The sequence below is a fragment of the Gorilla gorilla genome, chromosome 10 (assembly GCF_029281585.2).
Source record: "Gorilla gorilla gorilla isolate KB3781 chromosome 10, NHGRI_mGorGor1-v2.1_pri, whole genome shotgun sequence".
NCBI classification, from domain to species: Eukaryota; Metazoa; Chordata; class Mammalia; order Primates; family Hominidae; genus Gorilla; species Gorilla gorilla.
The window spans coordinates 138,609,209-138,633,173 of NC_073234.2; the positions used below are offsets into that span (position 1 = coordinate 138,609,209).

Sequence of the window (23,965 nt, forward strand, 5' to 3'; positions counted from 1 at the left end):
CACAAGTTGGGTTTTGCACTCAATACCGGTGGCTGCTTGTTTTCCTCTAGCTTTTTGGCAGCGCTTTCTCGGGTTCCTTTGCCAGCTCTCTCTATCCAACACCAGTGTCAGAGTTCTTGCCCCAGGCCTACTTCTCACTAAACACACTCACTAAACACACTCAGTTTACATCCATTCTACAACTTTACGCACCATCTAGAAAGAGACGACTCCAATTTTTTTTTTTTTTTGAGACGGAGTCTTGCTCAGTTGCCCAGGCTGGAATGCAGTGGTGCGATCTTGGCTCACTGCAAGCTCCGCCTCCCGGGTTCACGCCATTCTCCTGCCTCAGTCTCCTGAGTAGCTGGGACTACAGGCGCCCGCCACCACACCCGGCTAATTTTTTGTATTTTTAGTAGAGATGGGGTTTCACCGTGTTAGCCAGGATGGTCTCGATCTCCTGACCTTGTGATCCGCCCGTCTCGGCCTCCCAAAGTGCTGGGATTACAGGCGTGAGCCACCGCACCCGGCATGACTCCAAAATTTATCATACCATCCTAAAACCTTATTTTTGAGCTCCAAACTCATTTATAATTGCCTATTTGATTTCCACTTAGAATCGATATGAATCTCAAACAAAAATATTCAAGATGGAAATTCTGATCTCTTCCCTAAGTTCAACACATGAACTAGGTACCTTTAGTTGTTTGAGAGAGAAACCAAGGAATTATTCCAACACCTCCCTTTCTTACCTTGCCATCCAATTCACAACCATATCCTATAGATCCTACCTCTAGAATCTCTCCCAAAGAGTCTCTATTGTCTATTTCTGTGACCACCACCTAGCTAACACCATCTCTCTCCTAGCACTGCACCAGACTAACTAGTCTCCTGTTTCCATTCTTTCCTTCTCCATCTTCTCATGGCAGGTACATTAATAAAAATTAGATAACATCATTTTACCACATCAAAACCTTCAAAGGCTTCCCAATGGACTCAGGGCAAGATCTAACTCTTTTTTTTTTTTTTTCTGAGACGGAGTCTTGCTCTGTCTCCCAGGCTGGAGTGCAGTGGCGCAATCTCGGCTCACTGCAAGCTCCGCCTCCCGGGTTCATGCCATTCTCCTGCCTCAGCCTCCCGAGTAGCTGGGACTACATGCGCCAGCCACCGTGCCCGGCTAATTTTTTTTGTATTTTTTAGTAGAGACGGGGTTTCATCGTGTTAGCCAGGATGGTCTCGATTTCCTGACCTCGTGATCCGCCCGCCTCGGCCTCCCAAACTGCTGGGATTACAGGCGTGAGCCACTGCGCCCAGCCAAGATCCAACTCTTGATCACGGCTTAGAAAGCTATAAATGGTCAATCTCTGATTTCATCTAGGGCAACTTTGCCTCTTGCTGGAAATATTCAGGCCACACTAACCTCCCTTAGGCTCTTCAAATATGCTAAGCTCTTTCCTACCTGAGGATTTACCAAGGCAATTTCTCTGCATGGACCACCTCCCAGACACCCCACCCTGCCCACCCTCCCATCCCTCACTCCACACCTCCTGCTCCAGCAATTCTATGCACAGGTGACTCCTCTGCTTATGAGCCTCCTCTAAAGAAAGGCCTTCCCTGGTCCCCAACCCGAAGCTCTCTCTTTTATCTCTCTCAAATGTTCAATTTGTTACTTACATCTTTTCTTTAAAAAAAAAAAAAAAAAAAAAAAAGAATTTGCTATGTTCTACTAAGATTAATTAACAAAGACCTAGAAAAAGCTTCTCTTACAATTTATTTTATTTTATAGAGATGGGCTCTTGCCATGTTGCCCAGACTGGTCTCGAACTCCTGGGCTCTAGCGATCCTCCCACCTTGGCTTTCCAAAATTCTGGAATTACAGACGTGAACCACTGTGCCCGGCCCTAGAAAAAGCTCCTCATTTGACAATTACAACTTGGGTCACAAATTACAATTTAAAATCATTTTTCTAATAAATGTCATTATAAAGTTATTACTTATTAATATTCTTTATTTACACCAAAATCATAATAAAAGCCAGTTCTAATATAAAAATAATGTGTTCTGTAAGGGTATCACCAAGACAATGTTGAGATTATAGCCAAGCTAATTCTGAAAGAACTAAAAACACTAGAAAGAAAACCCATACAACCTAATGAAGATCCATCTTCATAGTTCCTTCCATTAACATAGGAATAAAATGTCTGAAATTTTAGGGCTAAAAGACCTTTTGAAATGTTCTAGCCCCTTGTCCTTATTTTTACAGATAAGAAAAATGAATTCCAAAAAAGGTAAGTGACTTGCCTAAGGTCACACAGCTGGGCAAAGAACAAAATACATTCCAAGGATCCCAATTTGATCCTACGATATTTCCTCATTTTAGCAAATGCCTCTGCATAAGAGGGTTTACAATGTTCAGTAATTAATCTAACACATTTAAGTTCTGTAATGACATTTAACCCGGACTTTCTTATGATTTAGACAGATGAGTTTCTCATCTTAATAAAAGCATGCACCTATTTCTAGCTTTATAGAGAGTAAATGAAATAACTTACTTGGCACGCGAGGGTCTCACGTGAATTCTAGAATTATGACGAAGGCTTAACATATTTTCATGTTCTACTTGCTTGACCTGAGCTTCAAGTTTTGAAATCATTCTAATTCAAAAGCAATAAAGATAAATTAAGTACATTTCAACAAATGTAAAATATAGCTCAACCACAGTTTATTTAACAGACCCTCCTAAAAAATGGGTGGTAAAAGAGTTGCAAGTCCATGGCCGGGAATAGTGGCTCACCCCTGTAATCCCAGCACAATGGGAGGCGGAGGCAGGTGGATCACAAAGTCAAGAGATGGAGAACATCCTGGTCAATATGGTGAAACCCTGTCTCTACTAAAAATACAAAAATTAGCTGGGCATGGTGGTGTACACCTGTAGTCCCAGCTACTCGGGGGGCTGAGGCAGGAGAATCGCTTGAACCAGGGAGGTGGATATTGCAGTGAGCCAAGATCGCACCAGCCTGGCGACAGAGTGAGACTCCGTCACACACAAAAAAAGAGTTGCAAGTCCATAAACATTTTTCATAGTAAAACATCATCATTATTTAAAAAGCTAAATAAGCCAGGTGCAGTGGCTCACGCCTGTAATCCCAGCACTTTGGGAGGCCGAGGTGGGTGGACCATCTGATGTCAGGAGTTCGAGCCCAGCCTGGCCAGCATGGTGAAACCCCCATCTCTACTAAAAATACAAAAATCAGCCAGGTGTGGTGGCATGCGCCTGTAATCCCAGCTACTCGGGAGACTGAGGCAGGAGAATCGGCTTGAACCCGGGAGGCAGAGGTTGCAGTGAGCCGTTATCACACCACTTTACTCCAGCCTGGGCAACAGAGCAAGACTTTGTCTCAAAAAAAAAAATAAAAGCTAAACAAAAATCAGTGAATATAAATAGAAAAACAGAAAAACAAATACATTAAAACTCTACAAAGGAACATTTCCCATACAACTGAATAAAAAGGGAACAAATGGACTTAATATCGCAAGTTATATAAATTTGACTACAGATCAAAACATAACATTTATAAATAAAAATAAAATTGTCAAATAAACTGCATTCTAATGTGTTTAATCCTAATATGTATATAACCATGCATACAATAGGTAACACTTTCACAAACAAGGAAGCAGGCTTAACTACCAAAAACAGAACTTTTACCAAAAAAATTTCAAAAAAAAAAAAAAACCTTTCTAATTTTTAAAAAGAGGCCAAGGCTAAAATATTGCAAACAACCCATAGGTATTTCATCTGATTTGTGCCATGTTCAAAATAAAAGCCTATTTTCAAGTTTACCAACAGGAAATAACTACTCTGGCCAACTGACTATTTTAAAGATATCCTGGCATTCATGCTGTTCTTTTTTCCCCCCTTTAAGAGATGAGGTCTCGCTTGGTCACCCAGGCTGGAGTGCACTGGCATGATCATTGCTTGCTGCAGCCTCAAACCCCTGTGCTTAAGAGATGCTCCTGCCTCAGTCTCCCAAGCAGCTGGGAGTACTGGTGCATACCGCCATGCCTGGCTTGTTCTTTTAAGCTCTGTGTATGACTTCATCTTATCTTTCAAACTCGAATTCTTACCTACTTCGATGCAAGGAAGATTTGAGAAATACTAGCCCTAACAAGACTGATGTTTTATAACAATCTGATAAGAAAGCTATCACTAGAACTGAATGAATCACAGAAGAGAGGCAGATGAGAAACCTAGACAGCATTTCTGTTCTTCTCTACGAGAACTCCTTAAGACTGCAGTAAAATGTCTAAATAAGGGACGTTAATATCCAAATACAAACATAAAATTTGCTCTTGAACTAGTTTAAATATTTCTCTTTTCTATCTTTCATTTTTTTGGTGGGGAGGGGAGAGTCTTGCTCTATCACCCAGGCTGGAGTGCAGCGGCGTGATCTCGGCTCACTGCAACCTCCATCTCCAGAGTTCAAGCAATTCTCCTGACTCACCCTCCTGAGTAGCAGGGATTACAGGTGTGCACCACCATGCCCAGCTAATTTTTGTATTTTTAGTAGAGACAGGGTTTTGCCATGTTACCCAGGCTGGTCTTGAACTCCTGACCTCAGGTAATCTTCCCACCTCAGCCTCCCAAAGTGCTGAGATTATAGGCGTGAGCCACTGCACCCAGCCCAGTTTGGATATTTCTAATCATTTGCAATGGATACTACCATTTACAATTCTGTCCCTACCTAACTAAACAAATCAGATCATTAATACAGTCTCCAACCAGGTCTTTCTGAAAGTAGATGACCATAATTTTGGTGTTAATGCTGTTTTCTTTTTGAAGCACAAAAATAATTCTGTGAACTAGGCTGCTTCTTAAAGTTCTTGCCAGTGGTTAAATATCATTTGGATTTTAACCTACGCTGAGAAAATACATAATGTTTGGGAAAATATCCACCTCTGAGGCACAACCATCAATACATTTTAATTACTTAAAACATGTTGTTTGAAGCCAGGTGCAGTAGCACATGCCTGTAATCCCAGCACTTTTGTGGATGAGACGAGAGGATCACTTGAGGTCGAGAGATTTGAGACCAGTCAGGGCAACACAGCAAGATCTTACTTCTAAAAAAAGTTTTTAAAAATCAGCCAGGCTTGCTGGGCTCCGTGGCTTATGCCTGAATCCCAGCACCTTGGCAAGCCGAGGCAGGTGGATCACTTGAGGTCAGGAGTTCAAGACCAGTCTGGCCAACATGGCGAAACCCTGTCTCTATCAAAAATACAAAAAACTAGCTGGGTGTGGTGGTACACTCCTGTAGTCCCAGCTACTCGGGAGGCTGAGGCAGGAGAATTGCTTGAACCCAAGAGGAGGAGGTTACAGTGAGCCAAGATTGTGCCACTGCACTCCAGCCTGGGTGACAGAGTAAGACTCTGTATCAACAACAACAACAACAACAACAAATCAGCCAGGCATGATGATGAGTGCCTGTAGTCCCAACTATTCAGGAAGCCAAGGCAGGAAGATTGCTTGAGCCCAGGAATTCACAGCCAACCTAGGCAACATAGTGAGACCCTGTCTCTTTAAAAAAAAAAAAAAAAAAACAAAGAGAGAGAGAAGACATCTTGTTTGGCTAAAATGAAATGTATTTCCATGTCAAGGGAAAATTAAGACAAAACCAGTTCTCAAACTGCTTAAAAATCCTCAAGAAAAACTTCCTTCTCATCATGTTCAATACAGACACATAAAAGAACAATTGAGGTATGTGTACATTAGTAAGTTAATACATTTTACCTTTTCAAATCAGAAATCTGAGTATATGCATCAAGCAATTTGTTCTCAGTTGTATTTAATGCATCCTATGGAAATAAAGGAGAAATTCAGATAACTGAAGACAAATATTCAGATGTATTATTTTAAAATGCATAAAAGAAAATGAATCTAAGGCTAAACCAACTAGCTACAAACCATACTCAGCAAGTACGGCATCAACCATACAGCCAGGACCAACAGTTCAAGGAAAACAAATGAGAGCAAAGCACCGGCCTACACAAGTCCCTCTGTGTAAGTCCCCTGGGTAACAGATACAGCCCTTTATACTTTGCTTAATTAGAAACAAATCAGTGTTAAAATAACTTGACTAAAACCTCAGAAGGATGGTAAAACAAATATTTTCAATGAGATTTAGATATCATGGGATCTGCTCCCGAACCCTCAGAATGCTTTGGCAGCCAAGCTATGCAGGCCTTTTTGCTGAGCTTCAATAACCACAACCCTCCATTCTATGCAACAGAAATACTTGGGCCCCACTTACACCATCATCAAAGAGTTTTACTGAATGCAAATATGTAGTCTCCAAACAGAGCTTTCAAAAAGAATTCAAACATAATTGATAAACTCAACCCTACCAAAAGCTAATGCAGTGAAAATCAAAGCTTGATATTTAATCAGTATTAAATGGCTGGGTGCAGTGGCTCATGCCCATAATCGCAGCACTCAGGGAGGCTGACACAGGTGGACCACTTGAGGTCAGGAACTGGAGACCAGCCTGGCCAACATGGTGAAATCCCGTCTCTACTAAAAATATAAAAATTAGCTGGGCATGGTGGCGCACACCTGTAATCCCAGCTACTCAGGAGGCTAAGGCAGAAGAATCGCTTGAACCCAGGAGGCAGAGGTTGTGGTGAGCCGAGATCACACCACTGCACTCCAACCTGGGTGTCACAAAACAAACAGTATTAAATAATAATTTGCATCTGTATGGTACCTTATACTCTTTTGAACAATTTCATTTCAAATGCAATAGCCATTCAATAAATATTTGTTAGATTAATGAATCTAACAAACTTGTGAGTTAAATGGGGCAGGTATTTGAAAATAAGGATACTGAAACAGGATAAGCAAGGTTCCAGTTCAACAGCTACGGAGGTTCAGGAAGGGGTGCAAGGAGGAGAAGAGTCAGATCCCTTGATTCCCAATCCAATGTTTCTGCCTCTGCATGAAATCTAGAACAAGAACCATTACCTTACCTTTACTCTCCTGTGTTCTTTTCCAAGGGACTCATACTCTCCTAAAAGCTACAAGGAAAAACAAAAAAAAATTATACCACAAAATTAAACGTTATTCTATCAACTGAGGTACAGTCTACAAAATAACTGCCTATAGCCTTCAAAAATGCCAATGTCATGAAAGAGAAAGCTCAATAGAGAACTGGTGATTCAATGTAAAGGGAATGAGACAATTCTCAATTTCTGGAATGGTTTCTGTACACTTGATATTATTTCAAAATAAATAAAGCTGGATGCGGTGGCTCACACCCATAATCCCAACACTTTGGGAGGCTGAGGACAGAGGATCACTTGAGGCTAGGAGCTGGAGACCAACCTAGGGAACAGAGCGAGACCTCGTCTCTTCAAAAAAAAAAAAAAAAAACAAAAGCTGGGCTCGGTGGCTCATGCCTGTAATCCTAGCACTTTGGGAGGCTGAGGTGGAAGGATTGCTTGAGCCTGAAAGCTCAAGAGTTCAAGGCTACAGTGAGCTATGATCGTGCCACTGCACTCTAACCTGGGGGACAAAGAGAGACCCTGTCTTAAAAAAAAATAGCTGAAATGGGGATATATGCTTATAGACTCAGGAGGCTCACTTGAGCCTGGGAGGTTGAGACTGCAGTGAGCTTATAGTGAGGCTTGCAGTGAGATTGCACCACTGCACTCTAGCCTGGGCCACAGAGCGAGAACCTGTCTCAAAATAAAATATCAATACCATGTAAGTATTTTAAAAGACTAAAATTTGCATTGCTCTTTTTGGAACTATTACTTTTTTTTTTTTTTTCTTTAGATGGAGTCTTGCTCTGTCACCAGGGTGGAGTACAGTGGCTCACTGCAACCTCTGCCTCCCGGGTTCAAGCAATTCTCCTGCCTCAGCCTCCCGAGTAGCTGGGACTACAGCCGCACGCCACCACGCTTGGCTAATTTTGGTATTTTTAGTAAAGACGGGGTTTCACCATGTTGGCCAGGATGGTCTCGATCTCTTGACCTCATGATCCGCCCGCCTCAGCCTCCCAAAGTGCTAGGATTACAGGCGTGAGCCACCACGCCCGGTGTTTTTTTTGCGTTTTTTTTTTTATGGAGTCTTGCTCCATCACCTAGGTTAAAGTGCAGTGGCGTGTTCTCAGCTCACTGCAAACTTTGCCTCCCGGGTTCAAGCAATTCTCCCACCTCAGCCTCCCAAGTAGCTGGGATTACAGGCGTGTGCCACCATGCTCAGCTAATTTTTGTATTAGATGGCGTCTCATCATGTTGGCCAGGCTTGTCTCAAACTCCTGACCTCAAGTGATCCACATGCCTTGGCCTGCCAAAGTGCTGGGATTATAGGCTTGAGCCACCACGCCTGGCCTATTGTATATTACTTTTTGCTAAATTAGTTCTACCTAGTAAAAGCACAATGCCAAAGTCTTTATTTAAAAATATATATATGTGAGGCTGGGCGTGGTGGCTCATGCCTATAATCCCAGCACTGTGGGAGGCCAAGGTGGGTGGATCACTTGAGGTCAGGAGTTCGAGACCAGCCTGGCCAACATAGCGAAACCTTGTCTCTACTAAAAATACAAAAAAATTAGCTGGGTGTGGTGGCGCGTGCCTGTAATCCTGCCTACTTGGGTGGCTGAGGTGGGAGAACTGCTTGAACCCAGGAGGCGTAGGTTGTAGTGAGCTGAGAGGGCACCACCGCACTCCAGCCTGGGTGACAGAGCGACATCTTCTCTCAAAAATAAATAAATAAGAGGCCGGGCGCGGTGGCTGACACCTGTAATCCCAGCACTTTGGGAGGCCGAGGCAGGTGGATCACTTGAGGTCAGGAGTTCAAGACCAGCCTGGCCAATATGGTAAAACTCCGTCTCTACCAAAAATATTTTTAAAAATAAAAATAAATAAATATAAGAACACATATGTGAGATTTCTGGTTAAAGACGACAAATTAATAACAATTTTCTTCTCTTCACCCTGAGAGTCCACTAAACTAACAATGAAGAAATTAAAGAGAAAACAAAAGAGGTGACAGTAACAGGTGAGAGATTTCAATAAAGTCTTAGAAAATTGAAAAGAAACAAAGTGCTGGCCGGGCACGGTAGCTCACACCTGTAATCTCAGCACTCTGGGAGGCCGAGGCAGGTGGATCACCTGAGGTCAGGAGTTCAAGACCAGCCTGGCTAACATAGCGAAACCCCGTCTCTACTAAAAATACAAAAATTAGCCGGGTGTGGTGGCACGTGCCTGTAGTCCCAGCTACTCAGGAGGCTGAGGCAGGAAAATTGCTTGAACTTGGGAGGCAGAGGTTGCAGTGAACCGAGATGGTGCCACTGCACCCCAGTCAAGGTGACAGAGCAAGACTCTGTCTCAAAAAAAAAAAAGAAAAAAAAGAAAAAGAAAAAAAGTGCCTTAGCAGGGTGGAACCCCAAGTGCCTGAATCCGGAAATGCTGATGAAAAGCAGGCTGATGTCAGCATAACTGTGAGAGGTGCCCACCTTGAAACCCAGGTTTAGAGATGGACAGGGTTGAGGCACAGGGCTGACCACAGAAAACTGGTTGAAATTCCTTAAGTAGTCAGAGCCCAGGACACATCCCATACAGCAGTAGACTGTTCAGCCAGGTGGCAGGACAGCAGGAGCAAATGAATGGGGAGAAAAATGGAACTTTGGAAATCCAAGGATAATAGTGGAGTGGGAGGCAGAGGATAAAGAGAAAATGACAAAGTAAAAGACTTCAAAAACACCCAGGGCAGGTCACACCTATAATCCTAGCACTTTGAGAGGCCGAGGAAGATTACTTGAGCCCAGGAGTTGGAGACCAGCCTGCGCAATATAGCAAGACCCCATCTCTACAAAAAATTTAAAAATTAGCCAGGCCTGGTGGCATGTGCCTGTAGTCCCAGCTACTGGGGAGGCTGAGGCAGGAAGATTCCTCGAGCCCAGGGGTTTGAAGATGCAGTGAGCTATGATCACACCACTGCACTCCAGTCTCGGTGACAAGGTGAGACCTGTCTCTAAAATAAATATATTAACAAATAATTTTTTTTTGAAAAAAGGTGACCTCCCCCTCCTCCACTGCCAGAGTCTGACTGATAGGTCCCAGGCAAGAGACTGTAAGACCTGTCTTTACGAAAACTGAACAACCCCAGGAAAAAAACCTTCTAAACATTCACATCTGGAGGTCCCCTAACAAAATGGCTGGTACATGACTCTACAATCGCCTGAAAATGAAGGCTACCAGGAACTAAGTCCCATCCATACACTTAAGAGTCTTTCAATAGCTTTTTATACTGCTTCGCTTTTATTTAATTTTTTTTTTTTTTCTTGAGATGGAGTCTTGCTCTGTCGCCCAGGCTGGAGTGCAGTAACGTGATCTCTACTCACTGCTAGCTCCACCTCCCGGGTTCACGCCATTCTCCTGCCTCAGTCCCCTGAGTAGCTGGGACTACAGGCACCCGCTACCACGCCCAGCTAATTTTTTTGTATTTTTAGTAGAGACAGGGTTTCACCATGTTAGCCAGGACGGTCTCCATCTCCTGACCTTGTGATCCACCCGCCTCGGCCTCCCAAAGTGCTGGGATTACAGGCATGAGCCACCGTGCCCGGCCTATTTAATTTAATTTTTATCTTTTGAGACAGAGTCTCACTCTGTCACCCAGGCTGGAGTGCAGTGGTGTGATCTCAACTCACTGCAATCTCCACCTCTTGGGTTCAAGCAATTCTCATGCTTCTGCCTCCCGAGTAGCTGGGATTATAGATGTGCACCATCACGCCCAGCTAATTTTTGTAGTTTTAGTAGAGACAGGGTTTCACCATGTTGGCCAGGCTGGTCTCAAATTCCTGGCCTCAAGTGATCCACCCGTCTCGGCCTCCCAAAGCACTGAGATTAGGCGTGAGCCACCACACCCAGCCTAGTGCCTCTTAAATGTGAGCCTGCAAAAGAATCAACACTTGGAAAAAGACATTAAATATGAAAGATACTTCAAATGAAAACAAAAGCTTAACTCAGAATAATGAAAACTACAGAAACAGTCCAATGGAAGCCATAATATTCTCAAAGAAATAACAACATTAGATTCAAAACAGGAATAGAAAGCTATTAAAAATGATCAATCAGAAAAAGAGTTGTTAGAAACTAAAAAAAAAAAAATATTGTTACAAAATTTCGGCATACCAAGGATAAAAAGATGATCCTAAAAAACTTCCAGAAAGAGAAAAAAAGAACCACATTAGAAAGGAATGAGACACATGGTTACTAAATGCAATGTGGGCCAGGCACATTGGCTCATGCCTGTAATCCCAGCACTTTGGGAGGCCAGTGTGGGAGTATCTATCGCTTGAGCTCAGGAGTTGGAGACCAGCAAGAGCAACATAGTGAGACCTCATCTCTACAAAAAAATAAAATTAGCCAGGTGTGATAGCCTGTAGTGCCTGTAGTCTCAGCTGTTGGAGAGGCTGAGGTAAGAGGATCACTTGAGCCCTGGAGGTTGAGGCTGCAGTGAGCTATGAATATGCCTACTGTACTCCAGCCTGGGTGACAGAGTGAGATCCTGTCTCAAAGAAATGATAACAATAAATGCAATGTGTGATCCTTGATTGGATTCTGGATTAAAAAGCAAAAAACAATATATCTATAAAGGATATTATTTAGACAACTGGCAACATTTGAATATAGACAGAATGTATTTACATATTAGTATTATATCAATGTTAAATTTCCTGAGGATGAAAAGTACATTGAGATTACACAGGAGAGGCTGGGCATGGTGGCTCAAGCCTGCAATCCCTAGCACTTTGGGAGGCCGAGGCGGGCGGATCGCGAGGTCAGGAGTTCAAGACCAGCCTGACCAACATGGTGAAACCCCATCTCTACTAAAAATACAAAAATTAGCTGGGCATGGGGTGGTGTGCGCCTGTAATCTCAGCTACTTTGGAGGCTGAGGCGGGAGCATTGCTTGAACCCGGGAGGCGGAGGTTGTGGTGAGCTGAGATCGTGCCATTGCACTCCAGCCTGGGCAATAAGAGCAAAACTCCGTCTCAAAAAAAAGAGATTACACAGGAGAATATCTCTGTTCTTCAGAGATACCTATTGAGGTATTTAAGGGTAAGTTATCATAGTGTCTAATTTACTCTCAAATACAGTTCAGCAAAAGAAAAAAGTTTATATCTCTATGAAGACAAAGCAATACTGTAAGATACTCACAATTGGTAAATCTAGGTAAAGAATATACAAGGGTTTTCATTGTATCATTCTTATAATTTTTCTGCAGGCTTGAAACTTTGAAAGCCATGGGAGGGGAGAGAAAGGAAAAGAATTGATCATGTCATAGGCAATAAAACAAAGCCTTCAAATCTGAAGAAAACATACACCCAGAATCACAATTAGGATCTAGATCTTCATCTTCAGCTAGGACCTAGATCTTTTATAATTATAGATAATATGTAAAATTCAAGAAATAACAATATCAAGCCAGCCACAGGGGCTCATTCCTGTAATCCCAGTCCTTCATGAGGCTGAGGCAAGTGGATCACTTGAGGTCAGGATTTCGAGGCCAGCCTGGCCAATATGGTGAAATCTCATCTCTACTAAAAATGCAAAAATTAGCTAGGCATGGTGTTACGCGCCTGTAACCCCAGCTACTCAGGAGGCTGAGGCAAGAGAATTGTTTGAACCCAGGAAGTGGAGGTTGCAGTGAGCCAAGATCATGCCACTGCACTCCAGCCTGGGCGACAAAACAAGATTCCATCTCAAAAAGGAAAGAAAGAGGCCAGGCGCAGTGGCTCATGCCTGTAATCCCAGCACCTTGGGAGGCTGAGGCGGGCGGATCACCTGAGGTCAGGAGTCCGAGACCAGCCACGGCTAACATGGTGAAACCCTGTTTCTACCAAAAATACAAAAAACTAGCCGGGCGTTGTGGTGCGCGCCTATAATCCCAGCTACTTGGTAGGCTGAGGTAGGAGAATCACTTGAACCCAGAAGGCAGAGGCTGCAGTAGCCGAGATCACGCCATTGCACTCCAGCTTGGGCAATAAAAGCGAAACTCCGTCTCAAAAAAAAAGAACGAACGAACAATATCAGCCCATTATTTAGAAATACATAAATACTAGAATATGATATACCTCGAGAAAAAAATGAACAAAGGATGTAAAAGGCCTTAATTTTTAAAAAAGAAAAATACTTGAGATTTAAACCACGTTCATGTATGGGAAGAATCAATATTTCAAGTCTCAGCTGTCTCCAAATAAATCTGTAAATTCAGTGCAATTCCAATCAAAAGCAGAGTGGCATGCTGACAGTAATATTTGTATGAAACAAAACAAAGCCAAGAAATAGGCAAAATAACTTTTACAAGAGCAAAAAAACGAGATAAGGAAATGACACCAAAAATCAACACTTGTTATAAAATACTAATAATTTACATGATGTGGTTCCAATTCAGAGACAGACCAATGGAACAGCTCAGAGCCTCAAAGGAGATTTACACGAGAAGGAAATATAATGTACAACAGAAGTCAGTAAGGGAAGGAAAATCTATTAAAAAATGATTCTGGGACAACTGGTTAATCATTGGAGGCGGGGAGGATCAAGTTCAATTCCTACTCATACCATATATTATATAAGAGGTAATTCTGGGCTGGGTGCCGTGGCTCGCACCTGTAATCCCAACACTTTGGTAGACTGAGGCGGGTGAATCACCTGAGTTCAGGAGTTCAAGGCCAGCCTGGCCAACGTGGTGAAACTGTCTCTAGTAAAAATACAAAAAGAATTAGTGAGGCGTGGTGGTGGGCGCCTGTAATCCCAGCTATTCAGGAGGTTGAGGCAAGAGATTGCTTGAAGCTGGGAGGCAGAGGTTGCAGTGAACCAAGATTGCGTCATTGCACTCCAGCCTGTACAACAAGAGCAAGACTCCATCTCAAAAACAAACAAACAAACAAAAAACACCCAAAACTTGTATCCCATAAAAATACCAAAAGAAGATGGATGCAATACGTATCACCATTTCCTCTTAATCACACTTGAAAAATTAAAAGGCTTGACAATACCAAGCACTGGAAATAATCTAGAAAAATAAGAATTATCATACACTACTGGCAGGAAAATAAACTTGTACAACCATTTCAGAGAGCAATTTAGCAATATCTAAAAAAGATAACAAAGCTCATATTCTATGTCCCAACCACTGCATTCAGAGAAAGAGACTATTATAACAGGCTATATTTCCCAGTAACAGCCACAGCAACATTTCCAGACCCATAAGCTCTTGCAGAACCTTGCTGTGTTCCATTAAGAGATGGTATCCATTTTCCCTCCCCTTGAACCTATGCAGGACTTTGGAATTGTTTAAAAAATAGAATAGAGGCCAGGCACGGTGGCTCACGCCTGTAATCCCAGCACTTTGGGAGGCTGAGGTGGGCGGATCACCTGAGGTCAGGAGATCGAGACCATCCTGGCCAAAACTGTGAAAACCCGTCTCTACTAAAATACAAAAAATTAGCCAGGCATGGTGGTGTGCACCTGTACTCCCAGCTACATGGGAGGCTGAGGCAGGGGAATCGCTTGAATCTGGGAGGCAGAGGTTGCAGTGAGCCAAGATAGCGCCACTGCACTCCTGCCTGGGCAACAAAAGCAAAACTCCTTCTCAAAAAAATAAAATAAAGAGTAAACATAAAAATAAATAATTAGCCAGGTGTGGTGGCGTATGCCTATAGTCCTAGCTACTCAGAGGGCTGAGGCAGGAAGATCACTTGAGCCCAGAACTTCAAGGCTCCAGTAAGCTATAATCATGCCACTACACTCCAGCTTGAATGACAGAGCAAGACCCTGTCTCAAAAAAATAGAATGTGGTACAAGTGATGCTGTACAGTTTCCAAGGCAAGGTCATAAAAGGCAATGTAGCTGTTGGGATGCTCTTTCAGGACTCTTGTCCTTAGTAGTAAGCCATCATGTTGCAAAGAAACCCAACCTAACCACATAGAGAGGAACTGTGGCCTTAGCTGACAGCCACCATTCATGATGGAACATGCCCTTCAGAAGATTCCAGCTCCCAGTCCTTAAGTTTCGAGCTGAGGTCCTAGACACTGCAGAGCAGACAGACTGTCCCTGCTGGGCCCAGTGCAAGCTCCTGAACAACACAGTCCACGAGCAGAATATGTCAAGATTTGAGGTTATGAGTTTTGGAGCTATGGCAGCTAGAACAATACCCTAGAGGAGCTTGCACACATTGGCATAAGGAGCCACATAGAAGAAATGTTCATGGTAGCATTGCTCCTAACAGCAATGACAAACTGGCAAAAGGAAAGTGGATAAATATACTGTGGAAGAGCCACATGATGGACGACACAGGAATAAACAGAAATGAAGTTGTGCTACTAGTACATGTATCCAGTTAGGTAAATCTCACAAGTGAAAAAGGTTGCATAACATTAAAGACAGTATTAAGGCCGGGCACGGTGGCTCACCCCTGTAATCCCAGCACTTTGGGAGGCCGAGGCGGGCGGATCACGAGGTCAGGAGATCGAGACCATCCTGGCTAACACGGTGAAACCCCGTCTCTACTAAAAATACCAAAAAAATTAGCCAGGTGTGGTGGCGGGCACCTGTAGTCCCAGCTACTAGGGAGGCTGAGGCAAGAGAATGGCACGAAACCGGGAGGCGGAGCTTGCAGTGAGCCGAGATGGTGCCACTGCACTGCAGCCTGGGCAATGGAGCGAGACTCCATCTCAAAAAAAAAAAACCAAAACAAAAATAAGTATTGATAGTATTTATAAAAATTTCAAGATACGCCAAAGAAGTAACACTAAGGATACATACATACACACGTGACCATACAAAGACAAGGTAATGATATTCACACAATTTAGATCAGTTACTCCCAGGAAGAAAGAAGTGATCAGAAAAGGGTGCACAGGGGATGTCAACTGCATTTTGTAGTATTTTATTTCTTTTTTTTTTTTTTTTTTGAGATGGAGTCTCGCTCTGTCGCCCAGGCTGGAGTGCAGTGGCACTATCTCAGCTCACTGAAAGCTCCGCCTCCTGGGTTCACACCATTCTCCTGCCTCAGCCTCCCGAGTAGCTGGGACTACAGGCACCCACCACCATGCCCAACTAATTTTTTGTATTTTTAGTAGAGACGGGGTTTCAACGTGTTAGCCAGGATGGTCTTGATCTCCTGACTCTGATCCGCCTGCCTCGGCCTCCCAAAGTACTGGGATTACAGGTGCGAGCCACCACACCCGGCCGGGGTATTTTATTTCTTAAAATAGGTGGTGGATTCATATGTACATTATATTATTCTCTATATCTTTTTATGTACCTAAGATATTTCAAATGTAAATGTTTAAATTAAAATGAATCAATAAAAGCTGAATGTGTCAACATGGCAAATCTCAGAAACAATGTTGAAAGGGAAAAACCAGGTTGCAGCAGGATATATGCAATGCAATACAATTCATACATTGCTTAAGAACACATAAAACATTAGTAAATATTGTTTACAAACACAGGCATATGTAGTAAAAGCAAAAAGAACTGCATGAGGATAACAGAGCACATTTAACAAAGTGAGTACCTCTAGGGTGGGGAAGAGAGGAATAGAAGACAGTGTTTCACTCTATCTAGAGAAGGCTAGAATGGTATTCGTTATATTACTCTCTATACTTTTCTGTGTGATTCAAATGTTGTATATGATACATGCAAAGTCAGTGTATCACTGTCTACATTAATACAATTTCAGCTAAAAACAACACATTCTAGCTATCCTTTGCTGCTTCATTGCTGCTCAAACATAACTGTGGTGGGTTTGTGAATAATTAGAAACAATGACATCCCAAGCCAGGCGCGGTGGCTCATGCCTGTAATCTCAGCACTTTGGGAGGCTGAGGCAGGTGGATCACTTGAGGTCGGGAGTTCGAGACCAGCCTGACCAACATGGAGAACCCCATCTCTACCAAAAATACAAAATTAGCCGGGCGTGGTGGCACATGCCTGAAATCCCAGCTACTCAAGAGGCGGAGGCAAGAGAATCACTTGAACCTGAGAGGCGGAGGTTGTGGTGAGCTGAGATTGCGCCATTGCACTCCAGCCTGGGCAACAAGAATGAAACTTCGTCTTCAAAAATAAAGAAAAAGAAAAAGAAACAATGACATCCCAGTAGCAATGAACATACTCAGTACCAGTTCAAGTGATTCTCCTGCCTCAGCACCCTGAGTAGCTTGGACTACAGGCGTGCATCACCACGCCTAGCTAATGTTTTTTATTTTTAGTAGAGGCGAGGGTTTTACCGTGTTGGCCAGGTTGGTCTCGAACTCCTAACCTCAGGTGATCTGCCCGCCTCAGCTGCCCAAAGTGCTGGGATCACAGGCATGAGCCATCACACTCAGCCTAGCACCAGATCTTAATGTCTGAATACCATTTTCCATGAAAAGGAACCAGAACTCAACAGAAAAAATGAGACTGATTCTAGGACTGGAGCTTGGAAAAGTACAAGATGAGCCTGGAACATAGTGCTGTGCCAGGAAATATGGACATGCTCAAAGAATGACAAAAGCAAGTCAAAAGGACACGGGACCAGTCTGACATGTCTCACACTGGCCAAACTTGGGACACCATGAGTATCAAAATAATCATGGTAAAGAACCGTAATCCACTGAGTAAAATAAGAATCCATCAATCTTCTTTACTGATATAACAAAGAAAGGACATGCACTTTAGTAGTAGTATCCTAGCTACTCAGGAGGCTAAGGCAGAAGGATTGCTTACTCCAGGCTGGGCAACAGGGCAAGGACCTGTCTCTAAAGGCAAATAATAAATAAGTCAAGGAAAGAGGGAAGCTCCTTTCAGTCAAATGCAGAAGGAATACAGAATTAGAAAAACACACCACAGTACATGCTTCTTTCAGGCAAGACTCCTCAATGGAAGCTAAAACTAGGAGGTAAAAGCTTAATGAGAAAAAGGCTGGGTGCAGTGGCACATGCCTGTAATCCCTGTAATCCCCGCACTTTGAGAGGCTGAGGCAGGAGGAACGCTTGAGCCCAGGAGTTTGAGACCAGCCTGGGCAACATGGCGAAACCCTGTCTCTACCAATGATACAAAAATTAGCCAAGTGTGGTGGCGTGCACCTGTAATCCCAGCTACTCAGGAGGCTGAGGCAGAAGCATCACTTGAACCCGGGAGGCAGAGGTTGCAGTGAGTCAAGATCATGCCACTGCACTCCAGCGTGGGCAACCAAGCAAGACTCCATCTCAAAAAAAAAAAAAAGTTAAATAATTGTCAGGGCATAGTGGCATGTGCCTGTGGTCCTAGCAACTTTGGAAGCCAAGGTGGAAGAATCACCTGAGCCCGGGGAGGTTGAGGCTTCAGTAAGCTGTGATCGCACCACTGCACTCCAGCCTGGGCAACAGAGTGAGACACCGTCCCCAAAAAAAAAAAAAAAAAAAAAAAAAAAAAAACAAAACAGAAAAGGAAATGTAATATGTAATTACAGTATATCACCATAGCTTAACTGTGAACAATATTTATACAGCTGTAATAAATGATGTATAATTTCCATTTTAAGACACCATTGATTATATATCACACCATTATTTTACAAATTACTAAAAGAAAAAAATACTGCTTCAGGCCTGTAATCCTGCACTCAGGTGGGCAGATCAAGAGGTCAAGAAATCGAGATCAGCCTGGCCAGCATGGTGAAACCACATCTCTACTAAAAATACAAAAATTAGCTGGTGGCACGCACCTGTACTCCCAGCTACTCAGGAGGCTGAGGCAGGAGAATTGCTTGAACCTGGGAGGCAGAGGTTGTAGTGAGCCAAAATCACGCCACTGCACTCCAGCATGGGCGACAGAGAGGGGTTGTCTCTCAAAAAATAAAAATAAATAAAAAATAAAAATATACACACACACACACACACACACGAACCACATGGGAAGGAGCAGGAGAAGTGTCTGTGTTGCAGCAAATGGTGTAAGAAAGCCATACTGTGACCCTGCATGGGAGAAAGTCAGTATGTCTGAAATAGATGGAAAAAAAAATGAGAGTGCAATATAAGAATATTATTTGTAAACATGGAGGAAAATGCTAGAAGAAATAGCTAAAAGAGCTGAAAGTAACAGCCTCTAGGGTAGGATACTAAAAGGTAGGTAGGGAAGACTGCTGTTTTTCATGAGATGCAAATCTAAAGCAATCAGAAAATTTCAACAGCCTAAATACTTTCAGATTACTCATGTATCGTAATATCCTGAAAAACGATGTTAAGAAAAATTTAGAAGCCAGGTGCAGTGGCACACACGTGTAGACCCAGCTACTCAGAAGGCTGAAAGGAGAATGCTTGAGCCCAAGAGCTTGAGGCCAGCCTGGGCAACATGGCGAGACCCTGTCTCTAAGAACAAAAAGAAAGAAAAATTTAGAAAAAAATAAGCAACCTGAAACCTAATCTGGTTTCAATGTTATACAAATCCAAATTTTAAGTGAAATTATACCAAAGTGAAAAAATTTAATCAAACTTGCTCTAAATCTGTTCATAGCATTTTATCCTGCCAGACACACAAATGTTAAGATAGCTTGAAAGTTGACCTGATGCAGACACAGGTTTTTTTTGTTTTTTTTTTAAGTTGACCTGCTAGAAACAGAAAAGATATGGGAGTGATGCCATCGTTCTAAGTATCTGACTTCGTGCTGCAAAGCAAGATCCAATTGACTCCATCAGAAAGGTACATATTCACAGTTGCTGCAAAGTTATGTAAAACTAAAATAAAGACCCGACACAGTGGCTGATACCTGTAATCCCAGGACTTTGGGAGGCCGAGGCGGGCGGATCACCTGAGGTCAGGAGTTCGAGACCAGTCAGGCCAACATGGGGAAACCCTGTCTTTACTAACAATACAAAAATTAGCCAGGCGCAGTGGTGGGCTCCTGTAATTCCAGCTACTTGGGAGGCTGAGGCGAGAAGACCTCTTGAGCCCAGGAGGTGAAGGCTGCAGTGAGTTGAGCTCCTGCCACTGCACTCCAGCCTGGGTGTCAGAGTGAGACTCTGTCTCAAAATAAATCAATAAATAATAAAATAAGCCTAGAAAGTCATAATCACTTGTAAGAGTATAATACCTAAATTACTTTTAGCCAATCACGTCATTAAGTTACTATTATTCGCTACTTACATCTTGAAACATTTTGTTCTCTTGTTTTAGTTGAGCTTCTTTATCATCCGAGAGTTTGTAAGCATTCTCAAATGCTTCTTCTAAATCTTGCAGTCTAGATTTTAGTCGAATGATGGTATTGTCTTTTTCTTTACTGCTTGTTCTCATTTCTTCAATTCGTTCCTGCAAAATTTTGGAAGCACTGCTGGCTGCACTGAAGCGTTCTCTCAAATCATTCTACAAAACAAAGACAAACATAATTTTTTTTTTTTTTTGAGATGGAGTCTCGCTCTGTTGCCCAAGCTGGAGTACAATGGTGCAATCTTGGCCTACTGCAACCTCTGCCTCCCAGGTTCAAGCAATTCTCCTGCCTCAGCCTCCCGAGAGCTGCGATTACAGGCGCCCACCACCACCCCTGGCTAATTTTTTGTATTTTTAGTAGAGACAGGGTTTCACTATGTTGGCCAGGCTGGTCTCAAACTCCTGACCTCAAGTAATCCACAGGCCTCGGCCTCCCAAAGTGCTGGGATTACAGGCATGAGCTACCACGCCCAGCCCAAAATTTATTTTAAATGAGAAAAAAAAGATGCCTTAATAATAGCTAATAAATTGTGGGCATTTAAAAAATGAACAAAACATAGAAATGGAAATGAACAAAACATAGAAATGGAAATGAACAAAACATAGAAATGGAAATGAACAAAACATAGAAATGGAAATGAACAAATCTATTCTGTTGTATTCTGGGATGGAGAGTCCAGAAAGAATAGTTTTACTGGAATACCAGCCCCTGACATTATCATAAGGTATACAGGAAACTATCATCTGTGGCACTATGACTCTAGGACTCACCTAATAGCTCCTACAGTTCACTTTAAAAAGGAAAAAATAACCACTGCTATTAGGGAAATTATTTTGAAAGTATAGCTGGACTTTGTTGCCCAACATCAACATTTAGGGAGGAGAAAAACATTTCATACCCTCTCACTATGAAAATACAGGAAATTCAGTTGGCCAGGCACAGTAGCTCACGCCTGTAATCCCAGCACTTTGGGAGGCCGAGGCAGGTGAATCACGAGGTCAGGAGTTCAAGAGCAGCCTGGCCAACATGGTGAAACCCCGTCTCTACTAAAAATACAAAAAATTAGCTAGGCTTAATGGCAGGCGCCTGTAATCCCAGCTACTCAGGAGGCTGAGGCAGGAGAATCACTTTTACCCAGGTGGCGGAGGTGGCAACGAGCCGAGATCATGCCACTGCACTCCAGCCCTGGTGACAGAGTGAGACTCTGTCTCAAAAAAAAAAAAGAAAATACAGGAAATTCAAAACCCATCTGATATGTTAATATTCACTCAACAATCATTTCTGGAATACCCACTAGGTGCCAGTCACTAGGGTGCTAGAAATGTAAGATTAACAAAAAAGATAATAGTCCCAAATGTCATGAAGCTTAGGAGAAGAGGAACTAAAAAAGCAAATAGGCCAGGCACTGTGGCTCACGGCGGAAATCCCAGCACTTTGGGAGGACTGCTAGAGCCAGGAGTTTAAGACCAGCCTGGGTGACATAGCGTGTGTCAACAAAAAATTTTAAAAATCGGGTGTGGTGGTGTGTGCCTATAGTCTCAACTACTCAGGAGGCTGAGATGGGAGGAGCACTTGAGCCCAACAAGTTGAGACTGCAGTAAGCCATGACGGCTCCACAGCACTCTAGCCTGGGCGATAGAGTGAGACCCTGTCTCAAAAAAAAAAAGGCAAAGATGAAAACAACATATAAAACAAAATAGGCTGGGTGCCAGTAACCCCAGCACTTTGGGAGGCCGAAGTGGACAGATCACCTGAGGTCAGGAGTTCGAGACCAGCCTGGCCAAAATAGTGAAATCCCATCTCTACTAAAAATACAAAAATTAGCCAGGCTTGGTGGTGGGCACCTGTAATCCCAGCAATTCAGGAGGCTGAGGCAGGAGAATCCCTTGAACCAGGGAGACGGAGGTTGCAGTGAGCCAAGATCGCACCATTGCACTCCAGCCTGGGCAACAAGGGCGAGACTCCATCTCAACAAAAAAACAAAATAGACAGTTTCCACCAAAATTTTGTTCATAAGGCTATATGTATCTCATACATATACACACTATTCTATTATAGCTATCATGCATTTTATCATCTAATAGATATTAAAAATAAAACTTGTAAACACAGACTTTGAGAAACTTTTGACCCTTAAAAAGATTGCCTTACACCAAAAGATTGGGAATGACATAACAAAGGTCTTTGTTCAGAAAGAAAAAAAGTTACGTGTAAAAAAATAAAATTTGGTAATGCATGGGGAAAAAAGTAATTTTAGCATAAAAAGTTTATGCACTTTCAGTTATATACCCAAGAAAACTAAAAACTTACGTGGCACATAAAATCTTGTAGACAAACATTCATAGCAATATAATTTAAATAGCCAGAAAGTATATAAACATTACCTGATGAATGTAAACAAAAATGTGGTATTATTCACAGAATGAAATATATTCAGCCATAAACAGGAATGAATACTGATATGTTACAACATGGATAAACCTTGAAAATATTATACTAAGTGAAGAAGCCAGACACGAACTGCCACACAGTCTAGGAGTTCATTTATATCAATGTTCAGAAAAGGCAAATGCACAGAGAAAGAAAACTGAGTAGTGGTTGCCAGGGTGTGGAAGGACAGAATGTGGGGGGTGATGGTTAAGGGGTGTGGGGTTTTTTTTTTTTTTTTAGGAAAATGTCCTAAAATTGATTGTGGTGGTGGTTGCCCAACTCTAAATATACTAAAATTCGTGGAATTGTACACTTTAAAACGGTAAGTTTTATGGTACGCAAATTATATTGCAAAAAATTAAAAAAAAAATTTTTTTTGAGACAGCGTCATGCTCTCTTGCCCAGGCTACAGTGCTGTGGTACAATCATGATCCCTGCAGCCTCAACTTCCTGGGATCAAGTCATCCTCCTGCCTCAGCCTCCCGAGTAGCTGGGACCACAGCTGTGCACCACCATGCCCAGGTAATTTGTAGAGACAGAGGTCTCTGTATGTTACCCAGGCTGGTCTCGAACTCCTGGGCTCAAGCAACCCTCCCACCTCAGCCTCCCAAAGTGCTAGGATTACTGACTTGAGCCACCACACCTGGCCAAAAGGTAAGTTTTAAAAGGGTAAAGTTTAGGCCAGGTGCGGTGGCTCACACCTGTAATCCCGACACTCTGGGAGGCCGAGGTGGGTGGATCACGAGGTCAGGCATTAGAGACCAGCCTGACCGACATGGTGAAACCCCATCTCTAGTAAAAACACAAAAATTAGCTGGGCACAGTGGCATGCGCCTGTAGTCCCAGCTACTTGGGAGGCTGAGGCAGGAGAATCGCCTGAACCTGGGAGGCGAAGGTTACAGTGAGCTGAGATCGCGCAACTGTACTACAGCCTGGGCGACAGAGCAAGACTCCATCTCAAAAAAAAAAAAAAGGGTGCAGTGGCTCACGCCTGTAATCCCAGCACTTTGGGAGGCCGAGGCAGGAGGATCACAAGGTCAGGAGATGGAGACCATCCTGGCTAACACGGTGAAACCCCGTCTCTACTAAAAAATACAAAAAATTAGCTGGGCGTGGTGGAGGGCGCCTGTAGTCCCAGCTACTCAGGAGGCTGAGGCAGGAGAATGGCGTGAACCTGGGAGGTGGAGCTTGCAGTGAGCCGAGATCACGCCACTGCACTCCAGCCTGGGCAACAGAGCGAGACTCCGTCTCAAAAAAAAAAAAAAAAGGGTAAAGTTTATAGCATTATATGAAGCCAACAGCACTAAAAATATAAAC

At 43.0% G+C, this 23,965-nt stretch overlaps 1 protein-coding gene across 6 annotated transcripts in view; it reads right to left on the reverse strand.

Annotated features, from left to right (window-relative positions):
• Positions 1–23,965, reverse strand: part of MPHOSPH9 (M-phase phosphoprotein 9) — a 78,569-nt gene that overhangs the window by 17,792 nt on the left and 36,812 nt on the right. For 5 of the 6 annotated variants that reach the window (XM_055358287.2, XM_055358286.2, XM_031001106.3 and 2 more), the window contains 4 exons: positions 20,158–20,373; positions 7,006–7,053; positions 5,771–5,835; positions 2,532–2,633 (listed from right to left, as the gene is read on the reverse strand). In XM_055358287.2, coding sequence (XP_055214262.1) covers positions 2,532–2,633; positions 5,771–5,835; positions 7,006–7,053; positions 20,158–20,373 — 431 coding nt within the window. Of the gene's footprint in view, positions 1–2,531; positions 2,634–5,770; positions 5,836–7,005; positions 7,054–12,204; positions 12,280–20,157; positions 20,374–23,965 lie in introns of those variants that run through there. The other variant, XM_063694449.1, reaches the window with a different exon arrangement.